The following is a 19,882-nucleotide window of genomic DNA, read 5'->3' as shown; positions in this document are numbered from 1 at the left end:
AGATTACTAATGTCAGAATTGGAAGGGGTAGCATCACTATTCATTGCACAAATATTTAAAGACTAATAAAGGAATATAATGAAGAAATTTATGCCTTTAAATTTGACAACTTCATTGAAATGGATAATTTTCATGAATAACGCAGATTACCAAAGTTCTGAATAACACTTGCTGTTACAGAAATTGAATTCATAGCTAAGAAATTTCCCATAAAGAAAATTTCAGGCCTGGATGACTTCACTAGTGAATTTTTGCAAACGCTTAAGGAAAAGGTAATGCAAGTTCTACACAGACTCTTCCGGAAAGTTTAAGGGAAGGGAATACATTCCAGCTTATTCTATGAGGCAAGTATTAGTCTGATACCAAAATCAGGTAAAGATACTGCAAAAAAAGAACCACAAGGCAATATCTCACATGAATATACTTGTAAAAATTCTAAGGAAAATTCTAGGAAATTGATTCTAGCAATATGTAATCATGACCAGGTGGAACTTAATTCCAAGAATGCTAGGTTGATTAAACATTCAAAAGTCAATCAGTGTTTTACCATATGAACACACTAATGAAGAAAAAGTGTGATCATTTCAGTAGATGCAAAAAAGCATTGACAAAATCCAATGTCCATTACTAATAAAAACTCTCAACAAACAAGAAATGGAAGGAAAGGCATTTGGGTGCCTGGGTGGCTCAGTTATTAAGCATCTGCCTTTGGCTCAGGTCATGATCCCAGGGTCCTAGGAACCAGCCCTGCCTCAGGCTCCCTGCTCAGCAGGAAGCCTCCTTGTCCCTCACCCACTCCCCCTGCTTGTGTTCCCTCTCTTGCTATGTCTTTCTCTGTCAAATAAATAAATAAAATTTAAAAAAGAAAGAAAGAAAGAAATAGAAGGGCGTTTCCTAAATCTTAAGCCCTAAAAGGCAGCTATGTAAATCTTAAAGCTATCATACTTAATGGTAAAAGTTTAAATGCTTTTCCCTTAATGTCAGGAACAAGACAAGGATGTCTGTTCTTGCCATTTCCATTCAACTTTGTACTACCAATGTGACCAGGCCAAAAAAAAAAAGTGGGGGTGGGGGGGAGGAAGGGAGGCTTTTAGTGAGGGAAGAAGGAAAAGGATTCAGATTGAAAGATTAGAGCAACCACCAAAGAAAATATGTGGGTGACAAATAAGTACATGAATTGATGGTTAACATTTTTTCATTATGGAAATACAAAGTAAAATGATAATGAGATATCTCTATCCATTTATTTAAATGTCTCTGACAAAAAGGACTCACCAAACTTATAGTGGCAAGGATGGGGAGTAAATGGAACTTTCATAAGCTACTGGTGAAAACATAAAATGATTCAATTACTTTATAATATAGTTTGGCAAAAAACGTCAACAAACTACTCAGCCAAAAAAAAATCACTAAATTAGGAATTGAATAATACATGTTTAACTTGGAAAAAAACGTTTTTATATCTCAGTACTATGGTTAAAAGTAACTCAATAGAAGACAAAATGGAATAGAAGCTCTCATTTACAATAGCAGCAATATATGTATATTTTCCATACAAAGATTCATACATGGGTGTTCATAGATGCATTTGTAATAATCAAAAACTGGAAAAATACCAAATGTTTAGCAACATGAACTCAGCAATAAAAATAAATGAATTATTGATTAATTCAACAACATGGATAAATATCAGAATAGTTATGCAGACTGATAATTTCTATAAAAATTCTATAGCTAACATCATACTTAATGGTGAGAAATGAGAAGCTTTCCTGCTAAGATCAGGAACAAGGCAAGGATATTTCCTCTCACCACTCCTTTACAATATCATAGTGGAAGTTTTGGATACTGTAATAAGACAGGAAAATTAAAGATAAACAGATTGGGAGGGAAAAAAGAAAACTCTTTGTTTTCAGATGACATAATTGTAGCAAACTTGAATTGACAAAAAACTCTCTTAGAACTAATAAGCAGTTATAGCAAATTTGTAAGATACAAGGTTAATATATAAAAGTCAATTACTTTCCTTTATAGTGTAATGAACAAGTAGAATTTGCAATTAAAAACACAATTCCACTTAGCACTCCAAAAATGAAATACTTAGATATTTATCTAACAGAATATATACAATATTTGTATGACGAAAACTACAAAACTCTGGTAAATGAAATAAAAAAAACTAAAAAAAAAAAAAAAAGGAACAATAGTGATGTTCAAGAATAGGAAGGCTTGGTGTACCTGGGTGGCTCAGTTGGTTAAGCATCCGACTCTTGATTTTGCTCGTGTCATAAACTCAGGGTCATGTGATTGAGCCCAACATTAGGCTACGGCTAATCTGCTTGAGATTCTCTCTCTCCACCCGCCCATCCTCCTGCTTGCATGTGCTCTCTCTCTCAAATAAATAAAATCTTTTTTTTAAAAAAAGGATAGGTGTTAGTTTTATTACCAAAATGACAGTTCTTCCCAATGTGATCTATAGATTCAGTCCAAGCCTAATCAAAATTACAGCCAGTTATTTTGTGGAAAAAAACTGATTCTAAAGTTTATATAGCGAGACAAGATCTAGAATAGCCAACATAATATTGAAGGAGAACAGAGTTGGAGGATTGATTCTACCCAACTTAAAGGCTCGCTATAAAGAAACAGGAGTCAAGACAGTGTGGTATTTGCAAAAGAGCCAGATGGATCAGTGGAACAGAATAGAGAGCCAAGAAATAGTCCCTCAAAAGTAAAGGCAACTGATCTTTGACAAAGGAGCAAAGGCAGTACAATGGAGCTAAGATAGTTTTTCTTCCCAATGGATAGTGCTTAAACAATAGCCACACACATGAAAAAAGGAATCTAGACAGAAACCTTACACCCTTCACAAAAATTAATTCAAAGCAGACCACAGACTAAATGTATAACTTAAAACTATAAACTCCTAGAAGATAACATAGGAGAAAAACAAGATGACCTTGGGTGTGGTGATGACTGTTTAAATATAACACCAAAAGCATGATCCATGAAGGAAATAATGGAGAAGCTGGACTTCATTAAGATTAAAAACTTCTGCTCTGGGAATGACACTGACAGAAGAATAAGGAGACAAGCCACAGACTGGGAGAATATATTCACAAAAGGCATATCTGATAAAGGAATGTTATCCAAAATTTACAAAGAACACTTAAAAGTCTCAAAAATAAGAAAGAAGACAACTTGATTTAAAAAATGGGCCAAAGATGTCAATAAACACCTGGCCAAAGAAGACATACAGATGACAAAAAAGCATGTGAAAAGATGTCCCACATCGTGTAACATCAGAGAAATAGGAATTAACAGTAGTGAGATACAACAACACACTAATTAGAATGGCCAAAGTCCAGAAGAGTGACATAACCAAAAGCTGATGAGGATGTAGAATGAAAGAAGCTCTCATTCATTGCTGGGGGGAGTGCAAAGTTATATGGCCATATTCTAGGATAGTTTGTTGATTTCTTACAAAACTGAACATACTCTTTCTATACAATCTAGCAATCATATTCCTTGGTATTTACCCAAAGGATTTTAAAACTTACATCTGCACAAAAACCTGTGCATAGAAGTTTATTGCACTTCTGTTCATAACTGCCAAAACTTGGAAGCAAAAAAGAAGCCCTTCAGTGGCTAAATGAAAAAACTGTGGTGTAGCCAATAAATGGGACATAATGCAGCTGTAAAAGGAAATGAGCTATTGAACCATGAACAGACACGGAGGAAACTTAACTTGCATATACTGAGGGGAAGAAGCCAGTATGAAAAGGCTGCATACTATATGATTCCACCTATATGACATCCTGGAAAAGGCAATACTATGGGAGACCCTAAAAAGCAGTGGTTGAGTGGGTGAGGGATGAATAGGCAGAGCACAGAGAATTTTTAAGGCAGTTAAACTATTTTGTATGATCCTATAATCATGAATACCTGTCATTATACATTTGATCAAAACCACAAAACGTACACTGAGAGAGAACCCTAGTGTAAAATGTGGACTTTGGGTAATTATTGTGTGTCAAGATAGGTTCATCAGTTGTAACAAATGTACTGCTGTGGTGAGAGGTGTTGGTAATAGAGGAGACTGCACATGTGTTTGGGGCAGGGTGTATATGGGAGATCTCTTCACCTTCTGGTCAGTTTTCTTCTGAACCTAAAACTGCTATAAAAAACAAGATTCTTAGAAAAAAGAAATGAATTATTGATATATCCAACAATATGGGTGAATATCAGATTATGCTGAGTGAAAGGAGCTAGGCACACAAAAAGAGTTTATTCTTTGTGACTCCACTTAGAACTGGAAAATGCAGCCAATCAAATCTACAGTGATAGAAGGTGATCAGTGTTGACCTAGGAGCAGGGGTCTGGGAAGGGCTAGACAGAGGGATTATAAAGGGATTATAAAGGGACATGAGAAAACTTTGGGAGTGTGTCCATGTTCATTATCTTTATTGTGGTAATGGCTCCTAGGGTGTTGTGCTGTGTATGGTGTCATGGATATATATATATATATATGTGTCAAGATTTAACAAAGGGTATAGTTTATGGTATGTCAACTTAACTTAAAATTGTTTTTAAATATGAATTGATTTGTAAGTTAATGGCAAAATAAGAAAACTTTTAACCCCCAATAGTGTGGTGAATATACAAACCAATACACTGAAATGCTCCATGAAGAGACACTGAGGATATGCAAGTTTTATAGGATGATTTCTAAGAAGAAAATGTTATGAATACCTGGAGAATTGGGATGTTGGAGAAGATAGGATGAGCAAGCATTTAAATCAGGACCATTTGAGACACTGCTGTGCTTTTCTTACTGGTGTCAGTCAATATTTGATGCCTCTGTGGAAAGTAATTTTTTCCCCTTCATCTTACCTTCCAATGTTTCTTTTATACGAAACCCTTCCTAAGAATTAGGGAATAGTTCAAGGCAGTTGTCTTAGGCCCAGCTATAACCAATTTCAGTCCAAAGCATAAATTGTCAGGTTCCAGCTCAACATCCGTACAGAAAATGCCATTCACTCTTAGTCTTCCTAATCCTCATGGCTTGTTTTTCTCAGTCCTACACACCTCCAAGCAACGAGTTCAAGATCAGCATGAAATTGGAAGCGCAGGACCCCAGGAACACTACATCCACGTGTATTGCTACAGTGGTTGGATTGACAGGTGCCCGCCTCCGCCTTCGCCTTGATGGCAGTGACAACAAGAATGACTTCTGGCGGCTGGTTGACTCAGCTGAAATCCAGCCTATTGGGAACTGTGAGAAGAATGGGGGTATGCTGCAGCCCCCTCTGGGTGAGTAACTAGACCTAAGCTCTCCTTAGCCAATTAGTTCTTTCCAAAATTGTACATCCTATTATGGGAAAGCCTAGGGTCCCCTGCCTATTCCTTCCTTTCTGTATGGCTAAAAGAAAGGGCCCACCCAAAATGAAACGAGCTGTAAAATCTGGACAGATCCGCCTCTCCATTAACTTATAATATCCAGGCTTCTCTTAAGGTCTCTTTTTTCTAACTAGAAATCACACCTTTCATCCTTCTTTATCAGTTCTCATTTATCCTGAAAGAGAGAATAGAAGGAGATCTTACCATTTAATCTGCCTCAAAAACCACAGAGCTTTTACCAAATCCTACAATGGTAACAAGAGGTGAAAGAAAATTTCCCAGTGGAAGTATGACTGTTAAAGGGATTCCTTCTTTCCTTTCTCCTAAATTCTCACTTGGTCCTTGTAATTTTCTCACTTTGAATTAATTTGCATTATTTTATTTAAACTAATAACCCCATTACATTTTTCTTCTCAAGATCAGACTTACCTTTTTTCTTCCCCCCTCGGTATACCTCGGTGATGTAGCCCATCTCATCAATAGCTGTTAGTCACTCCTGCAGTGAGTCTCAACAGAGAAGAGAGACAGGTTATGAGCTGTGGGCTGTGTTCCCCTCAGAAGATTATACTGAATTAACTGAGCATTACATAACAGGTATCATTTGCAAGAGATCCAAAAGTGGTTACTGAACATTATCCTCCAACTAAAAACTTTATTTGTAATCTAAAATTCCAAACATATACAAAAGTAGAAGGAATAGTGCAGTTGATGTCCATGTATTCTTCATCCTTGGTAATTACCATCACATAGTCAGTCTTGTTTTATTTGTGATCCGCATGTACTCCCTGCCCCCTCCTGCCCAAATGCCCAAACATCATATCATTCTATCCTTAAATATTTAGTATCTGTGTCTCATAGATAATATTTTTAAAACATAATCACAATAACATTATCACATATAAATTAATGATAATTCATTAATATCAACAAATATTTACTCAGTGTTTAAATTTTCCCTGTTGTCTGTTTCTTTCTCTCTCTCTTAGTTTCTTTGAATCAGGATCCAAATATCCACATATTGCAGTTGGTTGATATGTCCTTTAAGTCTCTTTTAACCTGGGGGTTCTCCTTCTCTCTTATTTTTGTCTTACAATTTATTTGTTGAAAAGCCTAAATAATTTGTCTTTAATATCCCCCACAATTAGATTTTGCCAATTGTATCTCTATGGTATCATTTGATAGGTTTCTCTGTTTTCTCTCTCCTAGAAATTGGCAGCTAGGTCTAGAGGCTTGATTAAGTTCAGGTTCAGTTTTTTTTATAAGAATATCTCATAGATGATGGTGTTTACTTCTATTAGGAAGCATATATGGTCTCGTTGTCTCTTATTTTATAACATAGCAGCCATTACTGCTTGTGGCCTAGATCAAAGGTTGACAGATTTTCTTAAAGGATTAGACAGCAAAACTTTCAGGCTTATTGGCCGTACATTCTCAGTTACAACTAGTCAGCTTTGTCTTTGTAATACAAAAGCAGCCAGAGACAATACATAAACAAATGAGCAATGCTGTGTTCCAATAAAATCTTAAATCTATAAAAACAGATGACCAGCTTGCTGGCTATAATTTGCTGACCCCTTATTTAGATCAATCAATTCATTATGATTGCAGAATGGGAAATTTTTATCTTATAAATAATTCTATCCACATAAATTAAATGGAATATGTCTATTAAAATAAAACTTCTATAATTATTTGGCTATTGTGAGGATATCACTCATGGAAGAAAGCTTAAATGCTTGATTCTTTTCTTTATTTATCAATTTACAAAATGATGAATTGGTTTACTACCATCCTCCAAAAATATTTAAGGATAGTTTTTTTGTTGTTGTTGTTACTTGTAGTTTACTATTGTAAACCCAAGAATTCATACATACTTGACATGTTTCACTCCATTGCACTAATTATCCTTATTGATTGCATTTGTTGGCTATATAGGAGCCATATCAATGGTCTCCTGACTCTTTAATGCTTGATAGCCCTATTGGACTTTTGAAATTTCAAAATATTCCAGGCTTATCTTATATAATTATCTGCCCCAAATATGACTTCAGCTATTTCTTTTAGGTGCGTGGGTTCCTTTTAGTGGGAAATGATAGAGACTATAATCTGAACACTAGAGTGCTCAGAGCTGCTGCGTTGGTTGTTCTTTCTATGTCTTTTTGGCAGAGATAGGGACTGCCTTACTATTATTATTAAAGATAAAATTGTTAGTTGTTATTGATACGTCCTACTAAAATTCAGGACAAATGGTGTTTTTATTTACTTTATCTTTGCTATCTTAAATCTGTATCTCCTTTGTACTAGAACAAAACCCTCGTTCTCCATATCACTAACAAAATAACTCATTTGTTCTATTGTATAGACACATACAGTAGTCTCAGAATAACAATAACACTTTACCACCATCCTCATTACTGACAGTGTTTGAGTTACTTACATCTCTTTTTTTCTTACCCTCGAGTGAGGGATAGTCAATAATATGATATAAGGTTGTTTGTGTTAGTTTCTCTCTGGGTTGCAGTGCCACCAACTTGATATAAACTTGGGTTCATTTGTTGTCTTTTTTAAAGATTTATTTATTTATTTATTTATTTGAGAGAGAGGGAGAGAGAGAGAGAATGTACATGAATGGGGGGAGGGGCAGAGGGAGAGGGAGAGAATCCTCAAGCAGACTCCCTGCTGAGCACGGAGCCCAGTATGGGGCTCAATCCCAGGACCCTGAGATCACAGCCTGAGCCAAAATCAGCAGTCAGATGCTCAATTGACAGCCACACAGGCACCCCTGTATTTTTTTTTTTTTAGAGATTGCTTTTTAGAATTGTTCCTTTTAAAATATATATCTGATACAAATCATTCTTAAAGTAAAATCTATAGAGCAAAGTATATGCAGAGAAATCCCCTTCACCTTATTGCTTTCTTCTGCCATAGGTGCTGCTTTCTTTTAACTTTATAGTTTGTACTTCATTTTTTAAAAATACAAATATGTTTGTGTGTGTATGTGTGTCTGTGTCTGTGTATGTAAATATATACATATGTATTCCCCACTTTATTATATAAATGACAGCATATTATGCATAGTTGTCTTAACCTTGCTTTTTTCCATTTAATGAAAGATCCTAAAGTTGATTTCTTAGTAGTGCAGAGATATTTCTCATTCCTTTTTATAGCTGCATTAAACTGTGTAGTTCTCAACCTGCTTTATGAGTCACTATTTAGAATCATCTTGATAGGCTATTAAAAAGCACAGTTGACCCTTGAGCAACCCAGGTTTGCACTGCATAGCTCCATCGTACACAGATTTATTTCGGTAAGTATAGTACACTATTATAAATGTATTTTCCCTTCCTTGTTTTCTTAATAACATTTCTTTGTTTTTTTAAAGATTTTTAAATATTTTTTTGATAGTGAGAGCACAAGTAGACAGAGCAACAGACAGAGGGGCAGGCAGAGGGAGAGGAGAGGCAGACTCCACGCTGAGCAGAGAGCCCAATGTGGAGCTTGATCCCAGGACCCTGGGATCATGACCTAAGTCAAAGGCAAATGCTTAACTGACTGAGCCACCCAGGCACCCCTTAATAACATTTTCTTTTCTCTAGCCTATTTTAAGAATACTCTATATAATACATAAAACATACAAAATATGTGTTAATCAGGTCTTTACATTATTGTTAAGGTTTCAGGTCAACAGTAGGTTTTTAGTAGTTAAGTTTTGAGGGAGTCAAAAGTTACACACGATTTTTTGAGTGCATGCGGTGGTAGGGGGTTGTACCCCTTCTGCATCATTCGGGGCTCAACTATATAAAGTTCCAAGGATAATGGTGACAATTTAAATCACAGTCTTTCAATAAATTCTCTAGAAATGTGTGGATCAAAAAGGAAACCAAACCAATTTAAACATTACTAGGAATCAAGAATACCACAGATTTCAATCACATATTGTCTACATGTTCAGGTATAAAGATCTGAAATCGTTAGAGCTAGTACGTGACCCCCTGACCCAAACCAGAATGAATAGTTTTATGTAGGTAGAAATGGCATTTAGAAAGGTGAGGGCAGTGGGGGCCTAACACAGTCAAAATCACCTCCAGGAAAAGAGAATTCAATTTAGAGTGGGAAATACTGAGAACAGAGCTAAGATCTACTTGATTAGAACATTGGCTACTGGGGAATCCAAAGGAAGAGAGTGAATTGAAAGTGTGAGAGACTAGAGATAGCACTCTTGAGAAGATAACTACCTTTGAGGGAGGACAGACATATGTTGAAGGAAAAGAAGGAAGCAGGGGTGTTGTAATTCAGAATTATACAGAAACAGAAGAGAATCAGTCAAAAGACAGACCAGTCTTCCCATTCCATCCCAACAGTCTCATCTACTAAAGAAACTGTGTTTCACTATGTCAACAGAAATTCATAACCCAAGATTCCTGCCAAAACAGAACCTCCTGTATTTGTTGGTCCAGGAAAATATAAGATATTTCACATGATTAAGAAATAGCAGTCAGTATCTACAAAAAGTTTCTATATGATGAAAAACCAAAGATGAGGATAAAACTATTTTAACTACTGAAAATTCTGCCAAAATCAGCGACTAACCAGAAGAAAACTATTACACAACAGCAAACTTGAATTAAACAAGTATTGACAGATATGAAAAAAAAACCTCTTTAATCATAAATTTTAAAAGTCAGACTAGAAATGCCGAAGACGGGAAAGTGTGAAAATAGAATTGTCCAAACTCAAGGGAAAAAATTGAAGAAAAACAAAATAATCGCAATTGCAGACTCAATTCCAGGGTGCCCAATGGATAATAGGCTTAACTGAAAATATAATAAGGGATATTGAGAAGAGAAATAAAACAGCCAAGAGAATAAAAGTAAATATTTGGAAAGGTTAAAAAGTATCAGAAAGGAACCATTAGATATAGAACATAATCAATAAAGATAGAATGTGTATATGTAAATGTATGTATGCATGTATAATTGGAGTCCCTGAAGAAGACGAACAAAATAATGAAACAGTTGATACTTAAAATTATAAGAAAGTTTTCCAAAAATTAAAGAAGACATGAACCTACATATTGAAGAGGGCTTTTTCCTGGAAAGATTGTTTCAGATTGGTTACACTAAGATGTATCTTAGTAAAACTATTACACTCTAAGAATAAAGAAAAATCTCTCTAAGCCTTCAGAAAAAAAGGCCAAGTGTATTTACAAGGGAAAGAAAGTGAACTTTGCATCATACTTCTCTACAGCAAAGTACAAAGAAAGAAAATAAGAACGGGGTGTTTTATATCTATACAAGCTGTTTTTCAGGTATTGAACTTATACTGAAACTGTTTTCAGTGTGCAAGAACTCAGGAAGTACTATAACCCCAAGCCCTACCTGAGGAATCAGTTACAGAAAAGAGCTTTATCCAAACAAGGAATGATCAGTGATCAAGCTAAGAAAAACACAGGTGGAAACAAGAGTAGAACAGTATGGTATCAGTATGGATCCCGTGAAGGGAAAGAACCCACACAGTAATTTGAACACAGAGAGTGTAATATAATTGTTAACTGTAACACAGGATTGGGATATTGAAGGATTGGCTAATCAAAAAGGAAAGAGAACTTTAAAGAATATAAGAGCAGACTTAAGGAGAAGCCACTACACTGGAGCTGAGATAGAGACCCCAAGGAAAGACCTCCCCTCCCCCACCCTCAGGGCAGAGAAGTCGATCTAGTTGGAGGAGGCACAACTGTGGCTCAGTGGATGAGAGAAGTCACTGTGGTGCTACAGCAGTGGAACTTGCTAGAAATTTGCAAGAGGTACTTTTAGGGTACCTCTAAGGAAAGCAGTTCACGGAGAGCTGTCTCTCTGGAGTGCTACAAAACCATCTGTGGGAGGGTGGTGGCAGCGCTGACTACTGATACTGCTAGCTGTCAGGCCCTGCAGGATATGCGCAATGGAGAAGGTGAGCGTACTGCGGGAGCCCGCATGTGAACATGCTATAACCAGGAAGCAATATCCTTAGATGGGATCAAAGGATATCACCTGAAACTGATAAACCAAATAGTAGAAACCAAAATGAGGAAAAGGTAAATTAAGGACATTAGAAAATACGTTAGTATAAAGGTAACCACAAAAACCAAATTCCAAAATTTCCTGCATAACAAAGGAACAAAAAGATCAAGGAGCAGACCATACAGAGAAAGAAATGAACTAAATATGGAAAGCACCATAAATAAAACATAATGTGTGAGAGTTGAGACCAAATGTGTAATTTACATCAATAAATGTAAATGGTTTTAGCTCACCTATTGAAAAAAAAATTTTTCAGATTGGTGCTCAAAGTCAAGCCCAGTAGAAGTGAAGGAGAAAGACCAAAAACAAAAGGATGGGCAAGGGTATACAAAGGAAGGTCAAACAATATAATGGCGGAGATTGCAGCTCTGGTATTAGACAAGGTAGAATTCAGACCAAGATGCATGAAACAAGAGAAGCCACTTTATAATGCTTAATGGTGACACAATTCACAATGAAAATATAATAGTTAAAAATATTTCAGAACCAGATCACATAGTATCTGTCTTCACAAAATAGAAATGATGGTAGATGCAAAGAGGTGGTAGAGAGACAAACACACTAATAGATTTAACACACCTCTCAAGGCAAGGGAGCCCAAGAGACAAAAAGTAAAGGTATTAAAGACTTTCTTTTCTGTAAGTTGTACCAAAACATCTACTTTCATTTATACCATTCCTCCAAATAAAGTAATTTGGTACCAAAAAAGATAAATAAATAGAAAGACTTTAATGAATAAGGCAGATCATATATGTGTATGCATGTGAAACTTTATACCTGCTAAATGTCCTTCTACATTGAAATCTAAAACTCTAAACAACTCTTGCTTGAAAAGGGAAATATAAACTAAAATTGCAAAATTTCTAAAAAGTGATAATAAACATCACATATCAGAATTTTGAGATCAATTAAAGCAGTAATTGGTAGAAAACTGATAGCCTTAACTGCTTGACATGAACAAAAATGAAAAGGGTAAAAATTAAGAATTTAAATTCCCAATTCAAAAGACTAGAAAAAAAGTCACAGTACAAAGAAGATAAAAAGGAAGAAGAAAAATAAAGATAAAACAGAAGCTAATGAGGTAGAAAGTAAAAAAGCAATAAATCAAAATACTGGTCTTTTGGGGGGGAAGTACACAAAATACACAAACCACTAGTTAGCCTATGAAAGAAAAAAAAAGGAATAAGTGCAGATATACAAACGTAGAGATGACAAAGGGAGGAAATAACTAGATGTAAGTAAAATAGAAAAGTGAGATGAAATAGGAAAATACTATTGTCAAAATTGACCCAAATAACATTGTTATATTTAAACAGATACATAGAAAACATATAAAAGATTTCAAAAAATTGTATTGTACCTATAGCAAAGCACTATGTGCAGGTTATTTAACGGGAATCCTGCAAAACCTCTAAGACCAGATTTTCTCCTTCTACTTAAGTTGTTATAAGTCAGTGATAGCCAAAAGAGCTTTCTGTGATAATGGAAATGTTTTGCATCTGTGCTGTCCAGTGTGGTAGTCAGCAGCCACATGTGGCTACTGCAACTAAAGACCTAAATTTTTAATTTTGCTTAATTATAGTTTAAAGTTAAAAAGCCTGTGTGGCTGATGGCTACCCTACTGGACAGTGCAGTTCTAGATCATAGAAAAGTAGGAAAACATGCAGGTTCTTTTCATGAAGCAGGTAGAATTTGGATACCTAAGCCTGGTTTATATTACACACACACATAAACACACACACACACACAATTTCATGTATGAATATTGTTATAAAAATCTTAAAATATTAGGAATTAGAATTCAGCATATTTAAAACAATAATTTGTCAAAGCAAAGTAATGTTTTTTTTTTCTGAGAATGAAAAGAAGATTTAACTTTAGAAAAATCGCTAGTGAAATTCACCATATTACAATAGGTAAGGAAGAAAGTCATCTGACCTTTGACAAAAATTAGCATTCTACCTAGGACTCACATTTTCTGATTTCACAACTTATTATACAGCAACAAAACTCAATACATGTGGTACTGGTATGAAGATAGACATAGATCAGTGGATTAGGTTTGAGAGTCCAGAAATGAACTTATATGTTTATGCTCAACTGATTTTCAGCAGCAGTACTGAGACAGTTCAATGGATTCCCAACAGCTGGTGGAGAGCCAACTGGGTATGCACATAGAGAAGAATGACGCCAGAACTTACCTCCACACTATGTACAAAAATTAACTCCAACCGGATGATAGTCCTAAATGTAGAAGCTATAACTATAAAACTCCAAGGAGAAAATATAGGGGGAAAGCTTCATGACATTGGAATTGGCAATGATTTCTTGGAAATGACACCAAAAGCACAGGCTATAAAAAGAAAGAAAATCACATTAAAAACTTTTGTTCACCAATGGACAATATCAGCAGAATGAAAAGGGAACTCACAGGATGGCAGAAAATATTTGCAAATCCTGTATGTGATAAGAGGTTAATATCCAGAATATTTTTAAAAATTCCTTCAACTCAACAACAATAAAAAAACAAACAACCTGATTATAAAATGAGCAAAGGACTTGAATAGACATTTTTCTAAATGGCCAGTAAGCACATGAAAAGATGCCCAGCATCACTAATCATTAGGAAAATACAAATCAAAACCACACTGAAATAATATTTCACACCCATTAAGATGGCTATTATCAAATAGAAAAAAGTGTTGGTGATGATGTGGAGAAATTGGAATCTTTGTGCACTATTGATGAAGATATAAAATGGTGCAGCCACTAGGGAAAACAATATGGTGTTTCTTCAAAAAATGAAAAATAGAATTACCATATGATTTAGCACTTCCACTTTCTGGGTATACAGACAAAACAATTAAAAGCAGGGACTCAAGCAGATATTTGTATACCTATGTTTAGAAGCATTATTCACAGTAGCCAAAGGGTTGAAAAAACCCAAATGTATGTCAGTGGAAGAAAGGCTAAACAAAATGTGGCATATTCATACAGTGGATTGTTACTGAACTTTAAAAAGGAAAGAGATTCTGACCCATGCTACAATATAGATGTTGTGGTAAGTGAAATAAGCTGGTCACAAAAGGACAAACACTGTATGATCCCACTGAGATGAGATATTTAATTTAGGTAAATTCAGAGACAGAAAATAGAATGGTGGTTGCTTGGAGCTGGTGGGGAGGAAAAAATGGCAAATTATTCTTTAATGGCTGCAGAGATCCCTTGGGGAAGGTGAAGTTCTGGAGATGCATGGTGGTGATGGTTGCACAGCAGTGTGAATATGCTTAATGCCCCTTTTGAGAAAGAGAAGGGGGAATATGTATACACACATGTGCACCTTTTATGCACAAAATTCCATATTTTGTATACTTTTATAAGAAGAAACATGGGAGTGTTAAACCAGAAAAAATGAAAAGGTCACCTACTGGGAGTATCTGAGAATAGTGTAGAAATTATAGCAATGGGAGTGAGACTTCTCTGAGAATACTCTTATATTCTCTGAACTTTTGTGTTATGTAACTATTTTACTCAAAAAAATAAAATGAAACCAGAAAAAAACAAATCGTAACCTAAAATTGATTACAAACAGAAACAAACTGAACTGTGTATCAAATGGATATCATAACAACCTTGAAAAAGTTAATTCAAATAACTTCCACACAGAACCTTCACAGTATACCCTTAATGGGACATATTTCAAAGAAAAAAAATGGAACTTCAAATAAATTCTGATGTTTTCTTAATCTTAGTGGTTTTACCTTAATCATCTGAAGCTATTCTACATGCATTGAAGATAGAGCCATTGAGTAAATAAGATACAAACATGGGACGGGGGAAGATGAAGAACCCTGTAGTACAGATTTTGAGTTGCAGGTATCTATATGAACTGTTAATTCAAAAAAAATTATATAATTTTATATATACTTGTACTATAATTCCATAAGCTCTGTTCATTGAAAAGGTTTAGAAGGAAAGACACCTCAGTAGCAATGTGGTTCCTAAATCCCACTCTTCACAGGAAGGAATCATGGCTCTGTGGAGAAATGGCTGATTTCAAGGCTGAGCAGAAGAGAAAATGTAAGGCGAATTTGGAACCTTCTGTTATTCCAGAAAGAAAAGAATTCTCAAAGAATGATGGGGACCTATCAGAAAGAAACAGGAGCCAGCTAGAAGGGGCTCTGACTCACCAAAATTGGAGCAATATGATCAGAAAGAATAATGAAAACAAAAGAACAATGGTATTGGCTTCCATGGGTCCCTAGTGTACAAAAACAAAAAAATTTTACATTTGCAGGAAAAGGTCTAATTACAGAATGACAGCTAATAAATATAGAAAGAATGATAGAAAATTACCATTTTGCAACCACCATTTTAATTGATGCAGTCAGGGATAATCAATGAATGCTAGAACGATTGGGTTAAAAAAAAAAGGTTATCAGAGAATAGGATATTCACATAATTTCAGTGTTTTTCCACACTGATTACCTGTTAATTACAAAGGGAAATTATAATGAAGAAATCTGTCAGTCACTCCTTTACAAGTGATCAAATTTAGTATCAGTGATTAGATAAACAGACATTATGTGCTTCTTAAAGTAATGAAGTGAGAAGTATTCAACATCACTTGTATTTTTATCAAAACTGGTTAGTATGAGTGTAATCATAAGGAAACAATCAGAAATCCAAATTTTGGGGTATTCTATTAAACAGCTAGCCCACACTTTTCAAAAACATGTTTCTTGGAAAACAAAGGCAATAGGACTTTCTAGACTAAAGGAGACTAAAGGAACATGACAACCAAATGCAATATGTAATTCTTGATCAGTTCTTGTATTTAAAAATTAAAACAGCTATAAAGGACATTCTGGGGACAATTAATATTTTTAATTAAATTTCTTGGGTATGACAGTATTGCAGTTTTAAAGGAGAGTGTCCTTGTTCTAAGGACAAGTGTACTGATGTATTTAGGGGTGAAGTGTCACTGTGTCTCTGACTTTCTTGTAGTTCAGAGGGAAAAGTGTGTGTAGATAGATGGAAAGCAAAATAGTGAAATGTTGCTAGTTGTTAAATCTAGGTAAAGGGTACATGGTTGTTCGTGTACTGTTTTGCTACTTTAGGTTTAAGATTTTTCAAAATAAAAAGTTTAAATAAATTATGTATATAATTATACATATATATGTGTATGTGTGTTCATGTTCCCCAGGCCTCCTCTGGACTTCTCCCCAGAGTTGCTGAATCAGAATCTCTAGGTAATGAGGCTTGGGATTCTGCATGGTAAAATGACTCTCCCGAGACTCTAACGAAATTGGTCTTTATTTGGGAAACATTGCTCTAGAAGAGCATTCTTCTGTAAAATCTTGTATGATTTGTGTGTGTATGTGTGTGTGTTCTGTTCACAAAGGAAACATTCATACTCCCTTGCAGAGTCCTCCAGGGGAAAAGGTGGAAAGGTAGAATGATCCTCAGGTGACACTATTAACTCAATGCTACCAACCTTTTCCTCACACTCCCTTGTTTCACTGACCTATTCTACTACTCAGGACTGTGATTATTTCTTATAAACAGGACTGTTTGAATCACTAGTTCTCAAACTTGGCTGCCAATTAGAATCACCCAGAGAGTTCTTAAGAATTTCAGTGCCTAGGCCTTACCTCAGATCAGTTAAATCAGAATTTCTGATTATGGGTGAGACCAGTGTAGTCTTTACTGCTCCCTCAGGGGATTCCAGTGTCTACTTTTGGGAATCTAAAACAGAAGCTGGCTTCTGGTGAGGCCCCTAGTTGAGTATGTCAGGATCCTAGTACAAAGTGCCTAGTCAGCAAACTTAGTCACATGGCCTGGGGTATATGTGGGTATCTTGACTTGAAAGGAATCCTTTGTATATTCCTGTCACTGATCAGTCTTTCCACTTGCTATAGCTTCCCAGGCCTGTCAATAGAAAGGAGGTTTTAAAAAGATACACATCTCATTTTGTGATCACAGAATCTGAACTCCATAAAAACCTCTGGGGGTGGTCAACCCCAAAATTTGGAAGTCACTTTAACCATGGTGTCTTAAAAATATTCACTAAACTCCCTCTTCTCTACAGCAAGGACTCTGCCAGACCCAGGTATACATATACCTATCTCAAGGTAAGTCGCGACTTCCACCCTCAATTAAATCAATCTGAGGTAACTTGTGTTGGTAAGTGTATATGGGAATGGAACAGCGATGTGGGGATAGAGTCCTATCAGAACTAAAAGGAATCCAGTCTTCCCAAATAGTCAGGCCGGATATTCACTTCTTCCTCAGGGAAGACAGTGTGGTTGACATTTCTCTGCCAGTTTCACTTCTCCTTTCTTTCATGCATGGGGTAAAATTGAGCTCATCCACTCAACTCAGTTTGGAAGCATGGCTTTAATTCTGTGTCATCATCTGACAAATACAGAAACAGGGAAAAGGAAGTAAGTTGTCCAGGGTTGTACATTGAGTTAGTGGCATCTTTCTGTACTTGAATTTGTAGATGTACATGTATGTAAAGCTCCTCTTGGAGAAGAAAGGGAGTTGGGAATCGTCTTGACAGCCATAGAGTCTAATAACTTCACAAAGCTTGGAATTATTGGATGGGACCATGGCTGGGTAGGGAGGGGAACCCACTACCAGGTGGTTCCTGATATGCATGCGGTTCTGTTACTCGCCACCAGAGGGCATGAACTTTGGTTAAATCCTAGGCCTGCTGATCTGCATTTAAGTCCAAAGCTTCCTCAGGTCAAGGTTAGTTTAAACAGCTGGATCCTAACTTATTCAGTAGTCCCACTAGTGGGACTTGGGAATATCAGGAAGCTCCTTATAATCGGTTCTTTATAAATATTTTTTTAAAAGAAATCCTAGGTAAGCACAGAACACTTGCAGCATGCCTGTGTTTAGAATTAGAGAGACCTGGCTTTGTCTTATTAGCTCAGCTACTTAAAAGCTTAGTTATGTGGGCACTGGTGAGTTCCTCTTCCTTGACTTTTAACCTTGAATTTCAATTGCCTCACCTGCCAGATCGTTCCTAAACTCTGCCATACCTGGTTTTTGTGAGTATTTAATGGGATAACATGAGAAAGTGTCCATCGATTCTTGGTACCTGTTTACTCCAGTAAAAACTCATGGAGTTTATATCATAGTTGGAAAAGACATACACATTACAAGGAAAAAAAGAAAGAAAATCCAGACAATGATAAGGGCTAAGGGCCAAAAGGAGCAGGATTTAGGAAGCTGTTTTAAGTAAGATGGCCTAGGAATGCCTCTCTGAAGAGATGATAGTTCGGCAAAGAATTAACAAAGATTTGAGAAAGGGAAGGGTGTTTGAGGCAGGATACAGCTTGGTGTGTCTGAGAAATAGAAAGATCAGTGAAAGGGGGCAGAGGAGTGACAGGAGGTGAGTTAGGAGAAGTAAGCAAATTCCAGACCATGTAAGCCTTGTTAATATACCTGAAGACCATAAATTTATTTTGTGTTATGGGATGTAAGCATAACAGTAATGTGGTCTGATTTATATTTAAAAACACACACACAAACATACCATTCTGGCTGTTATGTGGAGCAGTAGGGAGGCAAAAGTAGAGGCAGGGAGTCTAGGTAGAAAGCTGATGGAGCATTCTCGGCAGAGTGTAACTGGGCCTTAGATTGGGGCAGTCACTGGTGGGTGAGAAATCTTGAATGTCAAGAAATGGTTTGAAGATGCACATGCTGTCAAGCCTTGCTGACTAAATGTATTTGAGGGGTGCTAGAAGGAAGGCATCAGAGGTGACTTTTAGGCCTTTTGGCCTGAGCCAGCTGGGTTTAAATAAATGGTACCAGTGAGCTGAGATGACTGGACAAGTTGGAGGCGGGCAGCAAATCCAGAGCTGTGCTTGAAACTTAGTCATTTTGAGACCTCTTAGCATCCAAGTAGACTTACAGAACAAGTTGGAAATATGGCCATGAAACTCAGGGCAGAGGTTTGAGCTGGGGATATAAATTGGCAGTCCTATTTTCCAGGAAGGGACTGGAGACCAAGAAGAAGAGGACAAGTGGCCGAGCGCTAAGGTGCTCCCGCTTTCAGAGGTTGGGATTTCTGAACCCACCTGTTCTTTTCCTCATAAGCACCCCCAGGCCATTGTTTAATTCAAGAAGATCCTCAAATTACTATTTTTATTCTTCTTCTCTTCCCTCTTATACAAATTCATGACCCAAACTCCTTTTACCAGTAAAAACATTACAGTAGGGCTGAGTGATGAAATATTTGAAGATATTAATGTGCTGATTGATAATGAAGGTTCTGGAGACAGAGGAAATGGGCTGAAGTCCTGCCTCTGCTATTGACTAGTTAGTGTAGTCCCCTCAGATTGTCCTTCATTTCCCTAAGCTCAGTCTTTCCATCTGTAATGGCCAGCATTTATCTAACACCAGTCATATAC

General features: G+C 36.3%; 1 protein-coding gene across 8 annotated transcripts in view; it reads left to right on the top strand.

Annotated features, from left to right (window-relative positions):
- Positions 1–19,882, top strand: part of SCMH1 (Scm polycomb group protein homolog 1) — a 170,439-nt gene that overhangs the window by 64,871 nt on the left and 85,686 nt on the right. For all 8 annotated transcript variants that reach the window (XM_059374323.1, XM_059374322.1, XM_059374324.1 and 5 more), the window contains one exon: positions 5,076–5,310. In XM_059374323.1, coding sequence (XP_059230306.1) covers positions 5,076–5,310 — 235 coding nt within the window. The remainder of the gene's footprint in view (positions 1–5,075; positions 5,311–19,882) is intronic.

The sequence above is a fragment of the Mustela nigripes genome, chromosome 14 (genome assembly GCF_022355385.1).
Source record: "Mustela nigripes isolate SB6536 chromosome 14, MUSNIG.SB6536, whole genome shotgun sequence".
In the NCBI taxonomy this organism is placed as follows: Eukaryota; Metazoa; Chordata; class Mammalia; order Carnivora; family Mustelidae; genus Mustela; species Mustela nigripes.
The sequence above is the reverse complement of the archived record's forward strand: the minus strand, read 5'-3'. Positions and strand labels throughout refer to the sequence as shown.